This window comes from Diplotaxodon limnothrissa, linkage group LG15 (assembly GCF_057381915.1).
Source record: "Diplotaxodon limnothrissa isolate DT_005_m linkage group LG15, D_limnothrissa_male_GT1.1, whole genome shotgun sequence".
NCBI lineage: Eukaryota > Metazoa > Chordata > Actinopteri > Cichliformes > Cichlidae > Diplotaxodon > Diplotaxodon limnothrissa.
In genome coordinates, this window is record NC_140610.1 from 5,360,880 (window position 1) to 5,377,418 (window position 16,539).

Below are 16,539 nucleotides of genomic sequence, written 5' to 3' on the forward strand. Positions count from 1 at the left end.
ACTTGCTGGGTTTTTTTGTTGTTTTTTTTGCTCCTGTAAGAACAATGACCTATACCACCCCAGGGCCTTACAGCACTTTGAAATAGGTGTTTGTTGTCATCCAAAAGAATTACCCTGAGGATCTCTACTCTAGATCAATAACTCCATCCAGTTACAACACACCCACTTGAGATCAATATGAATAGCCTAAGTGGTTTAAGCATTCACTGTTATCCAGAACTGGAAGGGCATGAGCTTTTTGTGCACGAACTGTACATGTATGAAAACATGTCACACTATGACTTTATTGTCTCAAAAGATTTGCAGAATCAATGCATCCTTGTGAGCATGATTTTTTTTTTTTAAACCAGCCACATCAAGAACATGTTAGCATTTTGCTGGTGGGAAGTGTTAATGTCAAGCTTGCATCATGAGCTCACAGTTGGTGATATGAAATGACACTGACATGTCTTAGGCTTTTTGTGATGCGTTCCTTTACTGTTGTGATTCAGACTTTCCTGCTTTGCTTTTCTTTCTTTCTTTCACCGGTGCATGTCCCTCAGGAACCGCTGGTATGTGAGGCTGTCTGCTCGCTCGCCGCTCCGGCTCTTTTTCTCCAAAAACAGGCTCACGGTGTCCCGTGGAGGGTCAGTGATGCTGCGACTCCACAGGGTCTCTGTGATCCCCAGCAGCTCACGCACGCATGCAGAGATGACCTGCGGGGTACACAGCGGGATTTAAGAAAGCACGCTTAATGTTTACATTATCTAACCTTATTTAATAAAGTCGTCCCACTGAGAGGGAGAGGAGAATCTTGTATAACAGGGAGAAAGGTTACAGGGTTACACTCATAAAAACTGATGTATCAAATGACTTACAGGTTAAACCAAAAAATAATTATGACTTAACAGCGTGTACACGCTTCTTTGCTGAGACTGTTTTTCTCCATACCACTCATACCACAGTTTATGCTTCCTGGGAGTTTAGCAGAGTTGAATGGCACATTTAGCCAATTTAGTTATGACCCCAGAAATACAGATTAGAAAAAACAGTCACTGTAACTGTAAACAGCCTATATTGGATAGAGCTGATCTGAGTGTGTTTTCTGGCAGTGATGTTTACAACACACGCTTTAATTGGATGTCGTGCTGCTCTGAGAAAAAAAAAGAAAGAAAGCCAAACATGTGCTGTTATTTTGTGGTGCTTCCAGTCAACTTGTAGTAGTGCATACTGCAGAGACATCTAACACAACTGAAGGTGGTTATAACAGTTATTTTTAACACTGTTTTCTGGCTTTTTATGTGTTATATCGTCAAAGAAAGATATAACGCCTTTATAACCTCCCACCATATCTTAAGGGGGATCAATTACACCTTTACCCATGTTTTGACCTTTATAAAGGGGATAATATATGTATGAGTAATCCCTATGAACCTTTAGAGTGCTCTAGACTTTTTCTGCTCTTGGCTCTGTACAATGACAGTGGGACAGGATGTTCTCAGTATGGCCATCCGAGGCCTTAGATCAGGGGTATTAAACTAAAATTTGAGGAGGTCCAATTGGAGAAAATCTTCTCAAGCAGAGGTCCGGGACATCATAATGTCTAACTTACGTTATGATTGTGATAGAGAAGCAACCTTTTTTTTAAATTTTTATTTATATCTGAACGTATGAACAATAGACTGTCAAATCAATGAAAATACAAGTTAAAACATTTCAACAAAATTTATTGTTAACACTGAAACACACAGTAGGCCTACATTAGAAATAGGGCTGCTGTTTAAAATGAATTAGAGAAAATAAATAAAATGGCTAAATTGTGCATCTTAAAACAAAGTGCTTAATTTCAGAAAAAAAAAGTTTCCCTTTTTCTTTACATTTTACATCTCGACTAAACAGTCTCAATACATTTTCAACAGATAACCTCAAAACATTTTAACAATTTTACAGTTTCTCTTTCTTTCCCCCTTATATTCCACGTCCCAACTTTCTGTTGTTCAGTGAGAGAACTGAGCTTTAGTTCGCTCTACTAGGATTTTAAATCTGGGCTGGAATGGTGTCAGGGCCATTCTCATACACATGTGTAGGTGCTCATTGGTGATCCTGGAACGATATTTAGTTTTTATTATGTTCATTGTGGAGAAAGCTGCCTCACAGCTGTATGTGGAGCCAAACATGGCAGGTTCAGTTCTTCCAAACTGCTCTTTCAGGGCCACATCTGCTTGGAGATCAATTAGTTGCATTTGAAGAGGCCCAGCATTTGCCCACTTGAAGTGCTGTGTGACTTCCTTTGAGAACCCTCTGACATCAGTGATGGCAAATGGGTTCTTTATGAACATGGTGAGCTGCTGTCCAAAGCTGAAGCTATCAAAACGTTTGCTGAAGTTTTCAATCAGCTTATCAACAAAGTCAACAAAAGAGGACACATCTCTCTGTCCCTGAACCTGTTCCTTCACTGTTGGGAAGTGTGCATAGTCTCCTTGCAGGTCTTCTTTGAACACTTCAAGTTTCCTCTGAAAGCAGCGGACAGCTGTCATCAGTTCACAAATTGAATTGTCCTTGCCCTGCAGCTTCAAATTCAGTTCATTCAGGTGTGAAGTGATATCAACCAAAAAGGCCACAATATCCATGTTTTTCCCATCATTTAAAAAGAGAGAAAAGTTTGTTGCTTTTTGACTTTCCAGCTCTTCCAAGAAAGCTGCTACTTCACTTCTGATGGACCAAAATCGCTCCAATGCCCTGCCTTTGCTAAGCCATCTCACATTGTTGTGAAGCAGAAGATCATCAGCGTGTGCATCAACTTCTCTGAGAAATTCCCTGAGCATGTAATGCTGACAAGAAGAAGATGCCCTGAGAAAATTAATCATTTTCATCATTGTTTTCATCACCTCAGCATACTCGTCTGACAGGGTGGAGCATAACACTGACTGATGAATAATGCAATGATAAGAGATTAGCTCGGGATTGTCCTCTTTCATTCTTGCTACAGCTCCTTTCTCTCTCCCCATCATAGCAGGGGCTCCATCTGTGGTTATTGAAACCACTTGGTTTGGCTCTATTCCTCGCTTTGTTAACATTTCCTTAATGGCCAGGTAAATATCCTCTCCTCTTGTAGTGCTGTGAAGGGAAGTTACACCTAGCAGGTCTTCACAGAACTCTTTCTTATCATTGTTGAAGAACCTTACATAAACTAACAGCTGAGCATTGTCAGACACATCAGTGGACTCATCTACAGCCAAGCCTACACATGGTGTCTTATGAATAGCTTCTTCCAGCTGGGATAGCACATCCTGAGCTAATAATTCACTTCTCTTTGTGGCTGTTGATGCTGACATAGGTATTTGCTTTATTTTGTCATGAAGCTCTTCTTTTTGTTTACCCTCAAGTAATGTTTCTGCTACTGCACTCATGCACTCTTTGACAACACCTGCATCTGCAAAGGGCTTTTTGTGTTGACCTAAAATCCAAGCAACTCTGAGGGAACATTCATGAGCACGTTGTTGGGCGGTGAAAGAACTGGTTAAGATCCTTGTGGACTGATCATATTGGGCTCTGAGACTGCTAATTTTCTGGGACCTGAGTTCAGACTTGGGTGGGTATGATTGTTCAAAAGCTTTGTGCTTTGTCTCATAGTGGCGTTTGACATTGCCACTTTTAATCAGTGCCACGGTTTCTGAACATATGAGACACACTGGTTTGCTGCTTGCGGCCGGAAGAATGAACATATATGCGTCAGTCCATTCAGTCTTGAAAGTTCTATTTTCGGTGTCTACTTTTCTCTTTTTTGAAAGCGCCATAGTTGTTTTACCTCTTGTGACTCCCGCTCACGTCTTGTCTCACTGTATCGTTAATCGTCTCGCTTGTCATTCACCTCTCACCATGTCTTTCCTCTGTCTGTCTGTGTCTGCACTCAGCGTTGCGATCGCCTTGAATGCGCAGATGTGATTGGCTAAGTAGTGTCACGTGGGTGGCGTAACTCGCACACAATTGGTTAGTATGTTCCCTGGTCTAATACAGCATGTTCCCTGGTCTAATACAATGTAAGGTTACTGCTTAAAATTGAATCGCCCCGTCAAAATTAAATATAATTTAATATTTTGTTAACTATAGGTCCGGGTCCATATAGGATGGCGACTGGGTCCGGACTCGGACCCCGGTCCGCCTGTTAGTGACCCCTGCCTTAGATGATAGGAAAGATGGATGCAGTCACTGTGATGTCAACTAGAACATTTTCAGCCTCATCATGTTGGTGTTTTGAAGCCAGCTGTGACTGGAGAGGGATTTGTTTGACTGAGAAACCAATTTATCACTGACAATTTGTCAGGCAACTTCCTCGAAAATCCTCCTTTCTTACTTTTACACAGAATCTTTTTTACAAACTGGATGTCATGGTTTATTCAAAATGATCTGAAACAAGGGACTGAGTCCTAAAACTCATCAGGAAAGAACTGCTACATTCTATTTTCCCATAGACTTCTATACAACTAAAACCTTTTTTGAAGCTGCCCCCTTTTACTGGTCATTAGCTGGTCATTAAAATATATAAGATTAATTGCATTAAATAGTTCACTTTTTAGACTCAGAAGCTGTCTCAATCTTTGATACTATCTACACTCAATCAATCAGCCAATTAAGTGGCAGCAATTTAATGCATTTTAGGCATATAGACATGGTAAAGATGACCTGCAGAAGTTGTTGGTGCCAGAAGAGGTTGGTCTAACTTTTTCAGAAACTGCTGATCTAATGGGTTTTTTCCTGGACAACCAGAGAATGGTTCAAAAAAGAGAAAATATGGACGAAAATGTTTTGCTGATATAAGAGGTCAGAGGAGAAGGGCCAGGCTACTATGAAGCTATGAAGGTAACAGTAATACCAAACTCATTACAATAGGCTGCAGAAGAGCATCTCTAAATGCACACCATGTTGAACCTTGAAGTAGACTGGTTACAGCAGCAGAAGACCGCACCAGGTGCCACTCCTGTCAGCTAGGACCAGTAAACTGAGGCTACAATTCCCATGGGATTACCAGAATAGGACAACAGAAAACTGAAATTTAAGTCTTAGGCAAACAGATCTGGCTTCCGAGCTAGGCAGCCCTACCCACCTGCTGCTCATACCATTTGTTTACAAGTGCCAGCCATTCAGAAGAAAGATGGCTGTTTCAGAGAGAGGGTGACCTTAAAGACTGTACTAATACGCAGTATAAGATAAATACGAATTTGCGTAATCCGCGAATGCTTTCGAAGTATCTAACAATAAAATTATGGAGCGTTAACTTAGCATGACAGATCCCCTTTAAGTGATGTGTCACCAACCCTTTGTGTTTTTAAATGCATAACCTGACTCTATTAAGCCATACATCAAATTTTTTATATATAAATAGGGCAAGGTGATAAAAATGGTGTTGCTTATTTAGCATCTCATATTACTTACTTGGCAAGTTCTAGCCAACAACTAGAACTAATGCCTCTTTTTAATACCTGCATGTGTTTAAAATCTGTGACTCCCAGTCTTGGCAAGTAGATGCAATTCACGTAAATAAGCTTTCTTCCACTTATGAGGTTGTCCGTGAAACATGCCTGCGACAGAAAGACGTAATAAAGTGAGAAGTTTAAGGAGTGAACTGATTCAATGGAGGCTAACTAGCTTCTTTTTTCACTTTGTCAATGTTGTCACCTAAGGTCAGGTCAGGTTTAACTTACTTTATATTGTGGAAATCCTAAAGACTCAATCCATCTCGCAACATCATGACAATCCCACTGTAGGAACTCCATGTTGCCTTTAAGCATGTTGCCATGGAAACTGTTACCTGGCATTAGGCGTTAATAAGCGTTTACTTCGAAACGTTTTTATAAAATCACTTTTATTTTTATTTTGTCCTAAGAAAGTACCGGGCCTTGTATTTACGGCAAGGGACATCTTTAACACAGAAGTTTGAAAACAGTTTTTTCCTTATCCTTTTTTTTCCAGGATCAATCAAGTGTCACCGACGACTCAACTGCTATGGCTTTGTTTTCCTCGCCACAGCCAATCAGTGTCTCGTCATTTAGGGTGGCTGGTATACCGCGCAGAACGATTGGCTTTTAAGTTAAGTATATCCCGCCCACACTGAAAGGAATCAACGAATGGTTGCGTGCGCAGTTTTCGTTGATCCACACATTATCCTCATTGGTTCTCCTCGTTCACATCCACACCAGGGACAGGTTGTAGATCGGCGAAAAGCGCAGCTTCGTATTCACCGCTCTGCCCTCTGGAACCTTTCTCAAGCTCAAGTTCTCTTTGCACTCCAACGTCTCCTGGGTCGGTTGAAGGGCTTCGGAGCAGGAAAAAAAGCACTGCACTCTCCACAATGGCGGCAATTCTCCGATCCCTTTTAAATAAGAAGGTAGAGTAAGATAATGAACGTGCAATATACAACTGTTTGTTTGGTTCAGTGTTTATGCACCAAACTCGGCTAACAACCTGCGCTGTTAGCTAGCAAAGTCACACGTTGTACACAGTCCACTCCTCCTTTTTGCAAGTACATGACAATACAGGCTTTATTTACATCACGTGGACAGATATGATACGTCAGTGGATCATTCAGACGTGCCTCTTGAGACCTTGCACAGACAGTGATTTAAAAACTCTAAATAATGGTCTGATATGTCATTTCTCACAGGCCCCCCTCCAGCTGGGTCGTATGTGCTACTCATCCTCCTCAGTGGTAAGAGCCATCACTCAGGACCTTTTATGGCTTAGTAGTGGTGCCGTGTTATGCGCTAAGGGCCGTCTCTTCTGATTGTCAGAAGAGTATGCTTGTTTACTTTTGTCAGATTGTGTTACAGCATGACATTTGTTTATAACAGAGTAATATTTGCGTTATTGGAAAAACATATATGTGTGTGTGTATTTTGGTTAAGTTTTTGAATTAGCATAATTTCTAAATGATTTTATTTATCACTTCGAAGTGAGTCTTGGCTAAGAAAGCACAGGATGTCAGACTAAATTCCGAAGCCTTCCACCAAAACCTCAAAAGAGGCAATTTCTTTGCTCATTACAACATTAATTTCTTTGATTATGTTTATTGTGCATGTTTTCAATATTTTTTTGGCTAGTGTTTGAAATCTCAGTCAAAAGTATATCCATCACATCCAGTCAGAGACATCAATTTTTACAGTTGTTTGCACTGCAGCTTTGAATATTAGCTTTTAAGACATCAATGTCAAATGGCCCGTTAAAGGATGCAGTCCCATAGATGAAAATGCAAAGTGGGAAAACTGCAGAGAGGGAAGTTATAATTACTTTTAAATGTATTTTGCAGCAAGGAGCATTGTGTTGCAAGTCATCATTAACAATATATCACTTCAGGAGAGTGGTTGGCTCGGTGTACATGGAGGTCAATATTTGATCACCTTTATTCTTTAACACAGCCTGAACTCTCTTAGGCAGCTTTCTTGTAATTTCTTTAAGTAGTCTTCATGAATAGTTCTCTAGGCTTCTTGAACGACATCAAAGCTCTTCTTTGAATGTTGGCTACCTTTTATTCTGTTCTCTGTCAAGACAATCCCACACTGCTTCAATAATGCTGAGGCCGGGCTCTGGGGAAGCCAGTCCATGACTGATGGTGTTCCATTGTGTGTAGGTGTGTGTTTGCGGGCTTTTTCTTCCTAACCTTTCTAACTTTTACTATATTGGCAGTGTATATGGGATCATTGTCATGCTGAAAAATTAAGCTTTTGCCAATCCAAAGCTTTCCAGTGTTGAATAGTGGAACAAACCCTGATGGTACTTTTCCTGTTTCTTAAGGACATGACTTTCAGATACTGTTCATCTACTGCTGTAGATAATGTTTAGGCCTGCCACTTATTCTTTTGTCTTTCAGTTGTTGAGTTTCCTCTAATTTTTTCAAGGGAACAGTGCACAACATGCCAAGATATGAGACGTTTTGGGCTAATGGCTCTTTAAGAATCACCTTGTAGGTGCAAAACTACTATTTGATGCCAGTTTTTAGCATTTTTTCATTGACTCAACTACAGAAGTAGGAACAAATGATGTGTTTTTGCTACGAGTAACATTCTTCTGGAAGGACTGGACTGTAGCCAGTGTATAAAGAAAACCTTTGTAAGAGTTTCAAAAAGCCTGGAGAACTATTTCTCAAGACTATTCTAAAAAAATCCAATAAAATGAATAAATAAATAAATATGTCTCTTCGGTAGCAAAATATAAAGAAAAGTGGCTCAGGACTCTTGCACATTTTATATATGTTAAAGTTTAATAGATTCCCGGTGTTATTTTTTCTTTTTTTTTTCTCAAACTGAAGCTGTCTATTTTTCTGTCAGTCGACTGCTGCAGTGCTAATGGATATAGACCTTGACTTTTCCAGTGCATACGCACTGTATACTAAAAATCTATCTTGAGTTAGGAGGAGGAATGGGATTGGAACACGGGTAATGTAGCATGGAAGATGTACAGCTTTGCTTGGAAATGTCTGAGGCAAACTTAAATTAAACAATTCAAAATGAACCTGTAACACAGCTGAGTGCATGCAAAGTGAAGTAGAGCAAAATGCCTTGGAAAATAACTGCATATGTTGTGGTGATGAATGGATGCGATGGCGACTGATGCATCCAGATTGAATCATATGCTTCTTTGATCTTCTAGCCCACCACCAAGCTGTTCATCGATGGCAAGTTTGTCAAGTCCAACACGTCTGAGTGGCTTGACATCCACAACCCTGTAAGTATTCATAGATGAACTGTGCCCAACCTGCACAGAGGCTGGAGTAATGTGATCTGGCTGCAAGTATACAGTATAAAATTTGTTGTAGTAACTTGTGAATATTGGATGGAATAAATAAGTCCTGATTTGTCAAATTTTAATTGCCTAATATGTAAAACGACAGAAATCTGAGCCCAGTCTACACAACCCGTCATGCTTTATATCCTCCAAGAGACGAGACTAGTGCATAGCTTGTCAGATACTAGCCTCTTGCAAAACAGTGATGAGCGATTGTAGCATGAAAAGATATTCATCTACTTCCACCGCATAAGGATAAAAATAAATGTTTTTTGTTATTAATATTAATGAAATGATGCACATGCAAATAATGACTTCCCCTGCTCTCAGTTTGCTTGTCTGATTGTCTTTATGGACCGTGTCCTGTTCTGCAGGCCACTAATGAAGTGGTGGGACGTGTTCCTAAAGCTACACAGGAGGAGATGCTGGCAGCTGTGGACTCCTGCTCCAGAGCCTTTCGCTCCTGGTCCGAGACCTCCATCCTCAGCCGGCAGCAGATCTTCCTGCGCTACCAACAGCTCATCAAGGACAACATTGTAGGGAGATGGGTCACATATATGTCAAAATAATTTATTGATTTTGTTGAAATAATTCTCTCTAAATTCTTCTTCTAACATTTCAGAAAGAGCTGGCTAAGATCATCACTTTGGAACAGGGCAAAACTCTGGCTGATGCAGAGGGAGACGTATTTAGAGGACTGCGTAAGTAACGCATTGACTCGACTTTTAGTCTTCCTTTTAGTCTTTGGCGTCCTGATTAGATTAGTCCTGCTGTAGATATAGATAAGATCAAATTCCTCAAGTGAAGCAGTTTATACAACAGTCAACACTCTATGCAAAAAGGGACATTGAGCTTTAATTTAAAAGTGGACAGTAGTAATAGTTGGGCCATATTAGAGGCTTTAACCGCTTTTAATAAGGCTTTAGTTCCAAGAAGAAAAAGGCTGCAATGCTTTTGCAGCAGTACAATAATAACTCCTGATGTTAAAGTGTGTTCCTGTCTTCTGTAAAACACTTTTCACACTATGCTTTTAGCTGCACTCTATTTAAAGATAATTACGCAGCTTCCTTTGCTGAGGTGCACTCGTTCATTCTGGCAGCCTTGCATCAACGGGAATCATGTTTGGAAGTTAAGGGCTGTGTGCGGTTGCAGACGAAGGAATTGATTTTTGTTTATTACAACACGCAGCTGCCAAGTAATTTTTTTTTGTTTCCTTTTTTTGTTCTTGGTGTTGATCCCAGTTTCAGGATGCCTAAATTATTCTGGCAGGCTAACTTTTCTGTTATCAGCTGAAAGACAGGCTACATGTGCAGGTGCGCTGCAAGTACCGGGGCTAATGGTGCTTGAAATACTTACAAGTTTTATTACAGTTTTTTCATGGGAAATGGAGCTGGCAGGCTTTTCTTTTTTTAATCTTAAGAGGCAAATGTGTAAATTTCAATAATGGACTCATCAGTTAACTGTGTATGTGTTATTTCAGATTGCTTATCTAGGCACTTTGTTATTGGCTGACTTCCTAAATCCTTTTCTTGCTCATTCCTCAGAGGTGGTTGAACACGCCTGCAGCATTACATCCCTCATGCTGGGGGAAACCTTACCCTCCATCACCAAGGACATGGACACCTACACCTACCGCCTGCCCATCGGAGTGTGTGCCGGCATCGCCCCTTTCAACTTCCCCGCCATGATTCCTCTGTGGATGTTCCCTGTCGGGATGGTGTGCGGCAACACCTACCTGATGAAGCCCTCTGAGCGAGTCCCAGGCTGCACCATGCTTTTGGCCAAAATGCTCCAGGATGCCGGAGCACCAGATGGTACACTCAACATAATCCACGGACAGCATGCAGGTGAGTGCGTAATTCCCTGCTCATTGAGGAGCTCACAGTCTGTGTGTGTCATAAACAATAGAGAAAGGTCCAAGGATGAGTCAAACATTAATCATATACCCTTCTGGCAATATGTAGATAAGATATTTCCATAAACTGTGCAGCCTATATCTGTAAGTAATCTACAGGCATTGTTGAAGCAGGAGAATTTGAATCTCCGTATCAGTGCTCGTATATTGTGCCCTGAGGGTGTGACACAGAAGAACAGAAAATATTGACTTTTTTCCTTGTTTGTGCAGCGGTAAACTTCATCTGTGACCACCCGGCCATCAAAGCCATCAGTTTTGTGGGCTCCAACCAGGCTGGAGAGTACATCTACGAGCGGGGCTCAAAGAATGGCAAGAGAGTGCAGTCCAACATGGTATTCACAGACCGAATATGCTCTTCTTACACTGGCAGTGTTTAGATGGCACATGGTGACAGTAAATAATGGGGCAAGAATCAGCTGCCTCTCCAGTCAGGTCTTTGTCCTTGGTTGAAGTCCAACTCTTAATTGCTTTGGACAGCAGCTGGCAGCTGTAGTCCTTGTCCTGCTCTGAAGCTGGGTGACTTTGGTGTAACAAGATACAAACCAGCTTCTTGTGCTGGTTAGAGTGGCGCTTGAGTATGTAGAGCGACGCCTGTGAATCAAGTCCTTGACTGACACAAGAGCAGCAAAATAAGAGCAAAAAGCGCACCTAATAGTAAGTCTGTTGTGCTATCTGGGAAGAAAAATTAACAATTATTTGCAAAAATAAAGAAATAGTCGGGTGGATTGCAGGTATGTTGGTCTTGAGCTGGGAAACATACCTGCCAGATCTCATCTATAGTAAGTCCGTGTCTGGGAAATCCTGATGGAACTTAGTTTTATTTATTCATTTATTTTTTAGACTATTTTTAAAAATTGTTATTACTAATATGAATGAAAATGGGTAGTGGTCTATTTCCTGTTGCTGTTACCAAGACAGTGATTAAATCCTCTGCTGTCAGTCACTGGGATTTGTAGCATATGTGATTAGCGCTCTTATGTCTCTGTTTGATGTTCTGCACTCTTTTGGAGTGAAATCATACAGATTTTGTATCCTACATATTGCATTTAGGGTGCCAAGAACCATGGTGTGGTGATGCCTGATGCCAACAAAGAGAACACCATCAACCAGCTAGTGGGCGCTGCTTTTGGAGCAGCTGGCCAGCGCTGCATGGCTCTCTCCACTGCTATTTTTGTTGGGGAGTCTCGTGAATGGCTCCCAGAGCTGGTGCAGCGCTCTAAATCGCTCCGCGTAAACTCAGGTAACTTGTTGTGTAACCGTATCGCCATGAAAAATAAATAAATAAATTACGTCAGTTGGCATGCATACTGCCGTTTTTCTTACACGTCAAAATGTGTGTTTTAGGTGATCAGCCTGGGGCAGATGTGGGTCCCTTGATCACCCCAGAAGCCAAAGCCAGGGTAGAGTCTCTGATCCAGAGTGGGGTTGATGAAGGTGCCAAGCTGCTGCTGGACGGGAGAAATGTTAAAGTCAAAGGATATGAAAATGGAAACTTTGTAGGACCTACCATCTTAGCTGGTGTTATGGTGAGCTGAGAACTTTTAATTTGGGTCAGATGCTATTAAAGTAATGTTAAACTAAACTGTCTAGAATGTTTTAATGTAATAACTTTTTTTGTTTTTGGTAGGTGCTGTAATTATCTGAGGCAAAAATAAATGATCGCTTCAATCAGTTCAGTGTCTTTGATTAGGGTTGTTGGAAATGAAATAAAATCAGTCCTCATCTCCTTGAATGTGACCACAGATTTTGATTTTCCCCTCCTGCTGAGAATATCTTTAGAACAGACCTCTGTGAAAATTCAGATTTTTGGCTTTAAAAGTAGATTTAAAAATGCTTTTATTCGTAAGCCTGAACGTTTGAATCTTCAACAAGCAGCCCTCTCAGCATGAGAGTCCCCCCCCGATCCGTTCTGGTTTCTGGTTATAAGTGTTGAGTGTCACACAAAGCTGACCTTAAAATAGAAAGTAGCTGTAAGTGCTGTGAAATGCATTTAAAGCAGTTTTTCACCTTTCTTCCCCGACACAAACCTGCTCGTGCTTTGTTCTGTTAAGAATTCCTTTGTAGAGTTTGAAGTCCTGATCGTTTTCCCTCTGCTGTTCTTTTCAGCCCAACATGAAATGTTACAAAGAAGAGATCTTTGGACCGGTCCTTGTTGTCCTGGAGGCCGACAGCCTGGACGAAGCCATTTCTTTAATCAACCGAAACCCTTACGGTAACGGCACGGCCATCTTTACCACCAATGGAGCCACAGCTCGCAAATACACACACGAGGTGGACGTCGGCCAGGTGAGAGACTTTAAAACATGAAGCTCTTTGTTTGCTGAAGATATAGTTTCAAACAAGCGTGTTAACCGGCCACCTTTGTGGTATTTCAGGTAGGGCTGAACGATATATCGCATTTGCGATAATATCGCGACATGATCAAGTGCAATTTTCTAACCGCAAAGGCTGCGATTATACTGCGATTATATTATACAATTCATGGGCTGCATCCTCCTGAGGCCGCATTTGTAGACCGATTACGTCACAGCGACGCGCCGAAGGCTGTCCAAATTACTACCATATCCCAGAATTCATAGCGCGGCCCAGCCAAACTCCAGTTTCCAGCAATGGCGGCCGCTACTAAGTTTTAAAATTACTCATACTAATCTTTCTGGGTCACAAAATAAACTTTTAACATATTTTCAGGCGAGAAAGTAGTTGTGTAAACATCAAATATCTGCTCGGTTTATCAAGATATCCCATATTTGCAAAAGTGCTTCGACGTTTTCAGAGGCGTCTGCTACCCACCAGCTCGACAGCTAGCCGGGAGCTCGAGGGTTACTGATGCGGCCGAGAACGGCACAACTCCCGGCACATCATTTTCAGATCACCGCGGAGTTTCGCTGCTCGGGTTAAACGTAATATATAAGTCACTTAGACAACCTAAAAATGTTATTGTTGGGCTTTTTTCAGTGTTTTGTTTGTTCGTGAGTAAATCGGTTTGGCTGAGATTAAAGTTATTAGATTAGATAAAATAAAACTTTATTAATCCCCCGGGTGGGTTCCTCCTTGGTTTTCACACAGCTGACTAAACGTCAAACAGAAAACTTATTAAACAGAAGTATGAGACAGTCGAGAATTTACACCAGTGTCTGGTTATATTTTAGATAGCAAGAAGCAGACGGCCGAGTTTATTAAACTCCACCGAGACAGCGGTGACGCTAATCAGAACTAGCCTTCTGATTAGCTAATCAGAAGGCTAGACCGTCCAATTTCACGCCTTTAAACTTTAAAGGCGTGTTTGTGTGTGTGTTTATACAATTGCTATTATGTTTGCACTTTATGTGTAATGTTACTGACTGCAGAGATCAGTAAGATGTGTGTATTTTTTATTTATTAGTTTTATTTATTTAATATTATTTTTTAATTGAATGACTGTCTAGTAGTTCACAGATGTCGAAAAACTGAGTGTGGTAAAGCCACTGATTTTTTTTATGTATATTTCTGCAATCTGCACATTGTACTGACTTTCATTTTAATGTTTACACCAGGGTTCCTTGTCAGCACTTTATGCTCAGATGTTTGTAAGCTAAAAATAAACTATTGTGTATGTTCAAATATACTGTTGTGATTGAAGAAGTTAAATAAAAATGTCAGTCATCAATTCATGCATCACCTCATGTCATCATAACAGAGGTCTGTCTTCCAGGAAAGAACAGTTTAAAATTAATGTAATATAGTATTGGCCATACTATATGATGTATTGCTTGTCTTTGTTTAATAATACAGAAGACAAATACCTTAAAAAATAATCGCATATCGCATCGCAATCGCAATATTGGGGCAAAAAATCGCAATTAGATTATTTTCCATAATCGTTCAGCCCTAATTTCAGGCCACGGTGAGTCACCTGTTTGAGCCTTGGATGAGTAAGCGGGTTTGCGTGGGAGGCGCTTTATTTCTGAAAAAGTAAAGCAGACATGTGAAGTGGGAATGTTTTTATTGGAGTGAAGCTGGTTTTACACTGCCAGCTGAAACTATGTCATATATTACCTGCCAATGCATTAAAACATGGACGAATCCCAAATGTGTGGATTAGTGCAGCAGGAGCCAAGTTGTAGTTCATTTTTGGACTGGCTGATAATTGAATGCTGGTCCAGTGGTGCTGATAGGCTCCTTAAATGTATATTCACGGGTCTGTTTTTATTGAAACTGTATGTTGATCTTGGATTTTAAACACCAGGCCTTACTCCCTTTGTAAGCTGGCCAAATTAAACAAATTATGCTTTGATCATTGTTGTATTTCTAGCCTGCATTAGATTTGTGTTTTCATAATCCACACATGCGTTTTTATAGATTGGTGTGAATGTGCCCATCCCCGTCCCACTCCCCATGTTCTCCTTCACTGGTTCCAGAGGTTCATTCAGGGGAGATACCAACTTCTATGGCAAGCAGGTAAATAGCAGAAGTAGTTTATTATCCCCTCAGATCATTGCTGTTCCCTCCACTGAAGTATTGAAAGAGCACAATGCAGACACTTTGTCATGTGCTAGATAGCTCACTGACATATCTGTTATCACTTTACCACTAGGGCATCCAATTCTACACTCAGATCAAGACTATTACGTCGCAGTGGAAGGCTGAGGATGCCACTCTGACAAGCCCGGCTGTCACAATGCCAACCATGGGACGCTAAGCTAAACTGACAGTGCATCTAACCTTCAGAGACTTCTTACATGCCTTAAGAAGCCCAACGAGGGATTGGAAGTGGTTACGATATCTTTTGATTGGTCAAATGTTCATACTGAGGATGATTACTTAGTGACTAGTCAGCAAAGAAAACGAATGTCAGGATTTACAAAGTTAAAACAAATACCGGTCACAATTTACATCTTTAGAAGTGAAGATAAAAAATGGACTTAATCAGTGATGCTGTGAATCTGTACATTGGTTTATTGCGTATTTTTTTGAACCCATTTTTCTCCTCACTTCCTGTACAGAGCAGTGGGATCATGACTTCATAGTGGCTAGTCCTTTTTCATGATCCGTTGAGTGCCGTGAAAGCACAAAGATCAGCGATTCTGACGCTGAGTAGTTACAGCAAATGTCTTCCACTGTTATCCCCTGTGTGTTTCATTAGCTTCATCGGTTCAATATGTGAATAGGCAAAAGCCTACATGAGAACATGGACACAGACATTTCCTCACTTCAGTGAAACTGACATAATGGTTGCAGCACTTGCTTTTTTACATGATCAGTGTACCCTGCTGTATACTGTCCAATGTGGAGATTAGTGTGCGTGTCAAATTAAAGTTCACAGTTTTATACTGTACTGTCATAGTATTGGTCATGGGTTAAATATATTTCATGTCAAATATATTCTTTATTAACCATTACGATGGCATTTATAGTATGAAACTGTGCTGCAGTTAGTGTGGCTACTTGACTGAATAAAGCCACTATAACAGGACTCAGTTGTGGTGTGATTTCTGTTGAAATAATTCCGTTTTTGTTCATGTATTCATATAATGATAATAATACTAATAATGAGCTCCGAAGATGAAAAGCAGGTTGCAACTTTGAACTTGCGGTAATTTTGCCACTCAATGCGATCCTGTTGTTTTGAATCCCTGTCAAAGGTTAGCATTAGAGAGGATGCTTCCACAAGCACAAAATTAAGCACCGGGCGTCCTCCCATTCACAGGACTGAGCAAACAAGCTGTTTATTGTTCTTGACACCAGTGTGTTATGCGAGCTCAGCACGAGACCAAAAACACTGCCGCTGACGTCACTGGGAGTCAGCTGTGAGCAGCGTGCTGCTAGCCGGACATCATGGTGAGCCTCTGTGGTGTTTTCGCGTTTAGTAAGGCATAATTAGGGCAGCT

The 16,539-nt window shown here is 40.8% G+C and overlaps 2 protein-coding genes across 2 annotated transcripts; one reads left to right on the plus strand and one right to left on the minus strand.

The window, feature by feature from the left end:
- Positions 1-521: 521 nt before the first annotated feature.
- Positions 522-5,768, minus strand: LOC146616865 (sterile alpha motif domain-containing protein 15-like). The gene is made up of 3 exons (XM_085371794.1): positions 5,682-5,768; positions 5,460-5,558; positions 522-695 (listed from the first exon to the last, which is right to left on the minus strand). Exons 1-3 carry the CDS (start codon positions 5,766-5,768, stop codon positions 522-524), a joined length of 360 nt encoding a protein of 119 aa, XP_085227920.1.
- A 462-nt stretch (positions 5,769-6,230) lies between these two features.
- Positions 6,231-16,119, plus strand: LOC146616866 (methylmalonate-semialdehyde/malonate-semialdehyde dehydrogenase [acylating], mitochondrial-like). The gene is made up of 12 exons (XM_085371949.1): positions 6,231-6,364; positions 6,641-6,685; positions 8,623-8,697; positions 9,132-9,293; positions 9,380-9,458; positions 10,302-10,604; positions 10,883-11,004; positions 11,723-11,912; positions 12,017-12,198; positions 12,779-12,958; positions 15,011-15,109; positions 15,246-16,119. Exons 1-12 carry the CDS (start codon positions 6,329-6,331, stop codon positions 15,348-15,350), a joined length of 1,578 nt encoding a protein of 525 aa, XP_085228075.1. The 5' UTR covers positions 6,231-6,328; the 3' UTR covers positions 15,351-16,119.
- Positions 16,120-16,539: the final 420 nt, after the last annotated feature.

Coding starts and splice junctions, on each gene's coding strand:
- LOC146616865 (XM_085371794.1), bottom strand. CDS start 5,768: ATGCTTAAAGGCAACATGGAGTTCCTACAGTGGGATTGTCATGATGTT. Junction 5,559..5,681: donor TAGGATTTCCACAATATAAA/GTAAGTTAAACC, acceptor TTTCTGTCGCAG/GCATGTTTCACGGACAACCT. Junction 696..5,459: donor CAGATTTTAAACACATGCAG/GTATTAAAAAGA, acceptor TGTACCCCGCAG/GTCATCTCTGCATGCGTGCG.
- LOC146616866 (XM_085371949.1), top strand. CDS start 6,329: ATGGCGGCAATTCTCCGATCCCTTTTAAATAAGAAG. Junction 10,605..10,882: donor AATCCACGGACAGCATGCAG/GTGAGTGCGTAA, acceptor TTGTTTGTGCAG/CGGTAAACTTCATCTGTGAC. Junction 15,110..15,245: donor CCAACTTCTATGGCAAGCAG/GTAAATAGCAGA, acceptor CTTTACCACTAG/GGCATCCAATTCTACACTCA.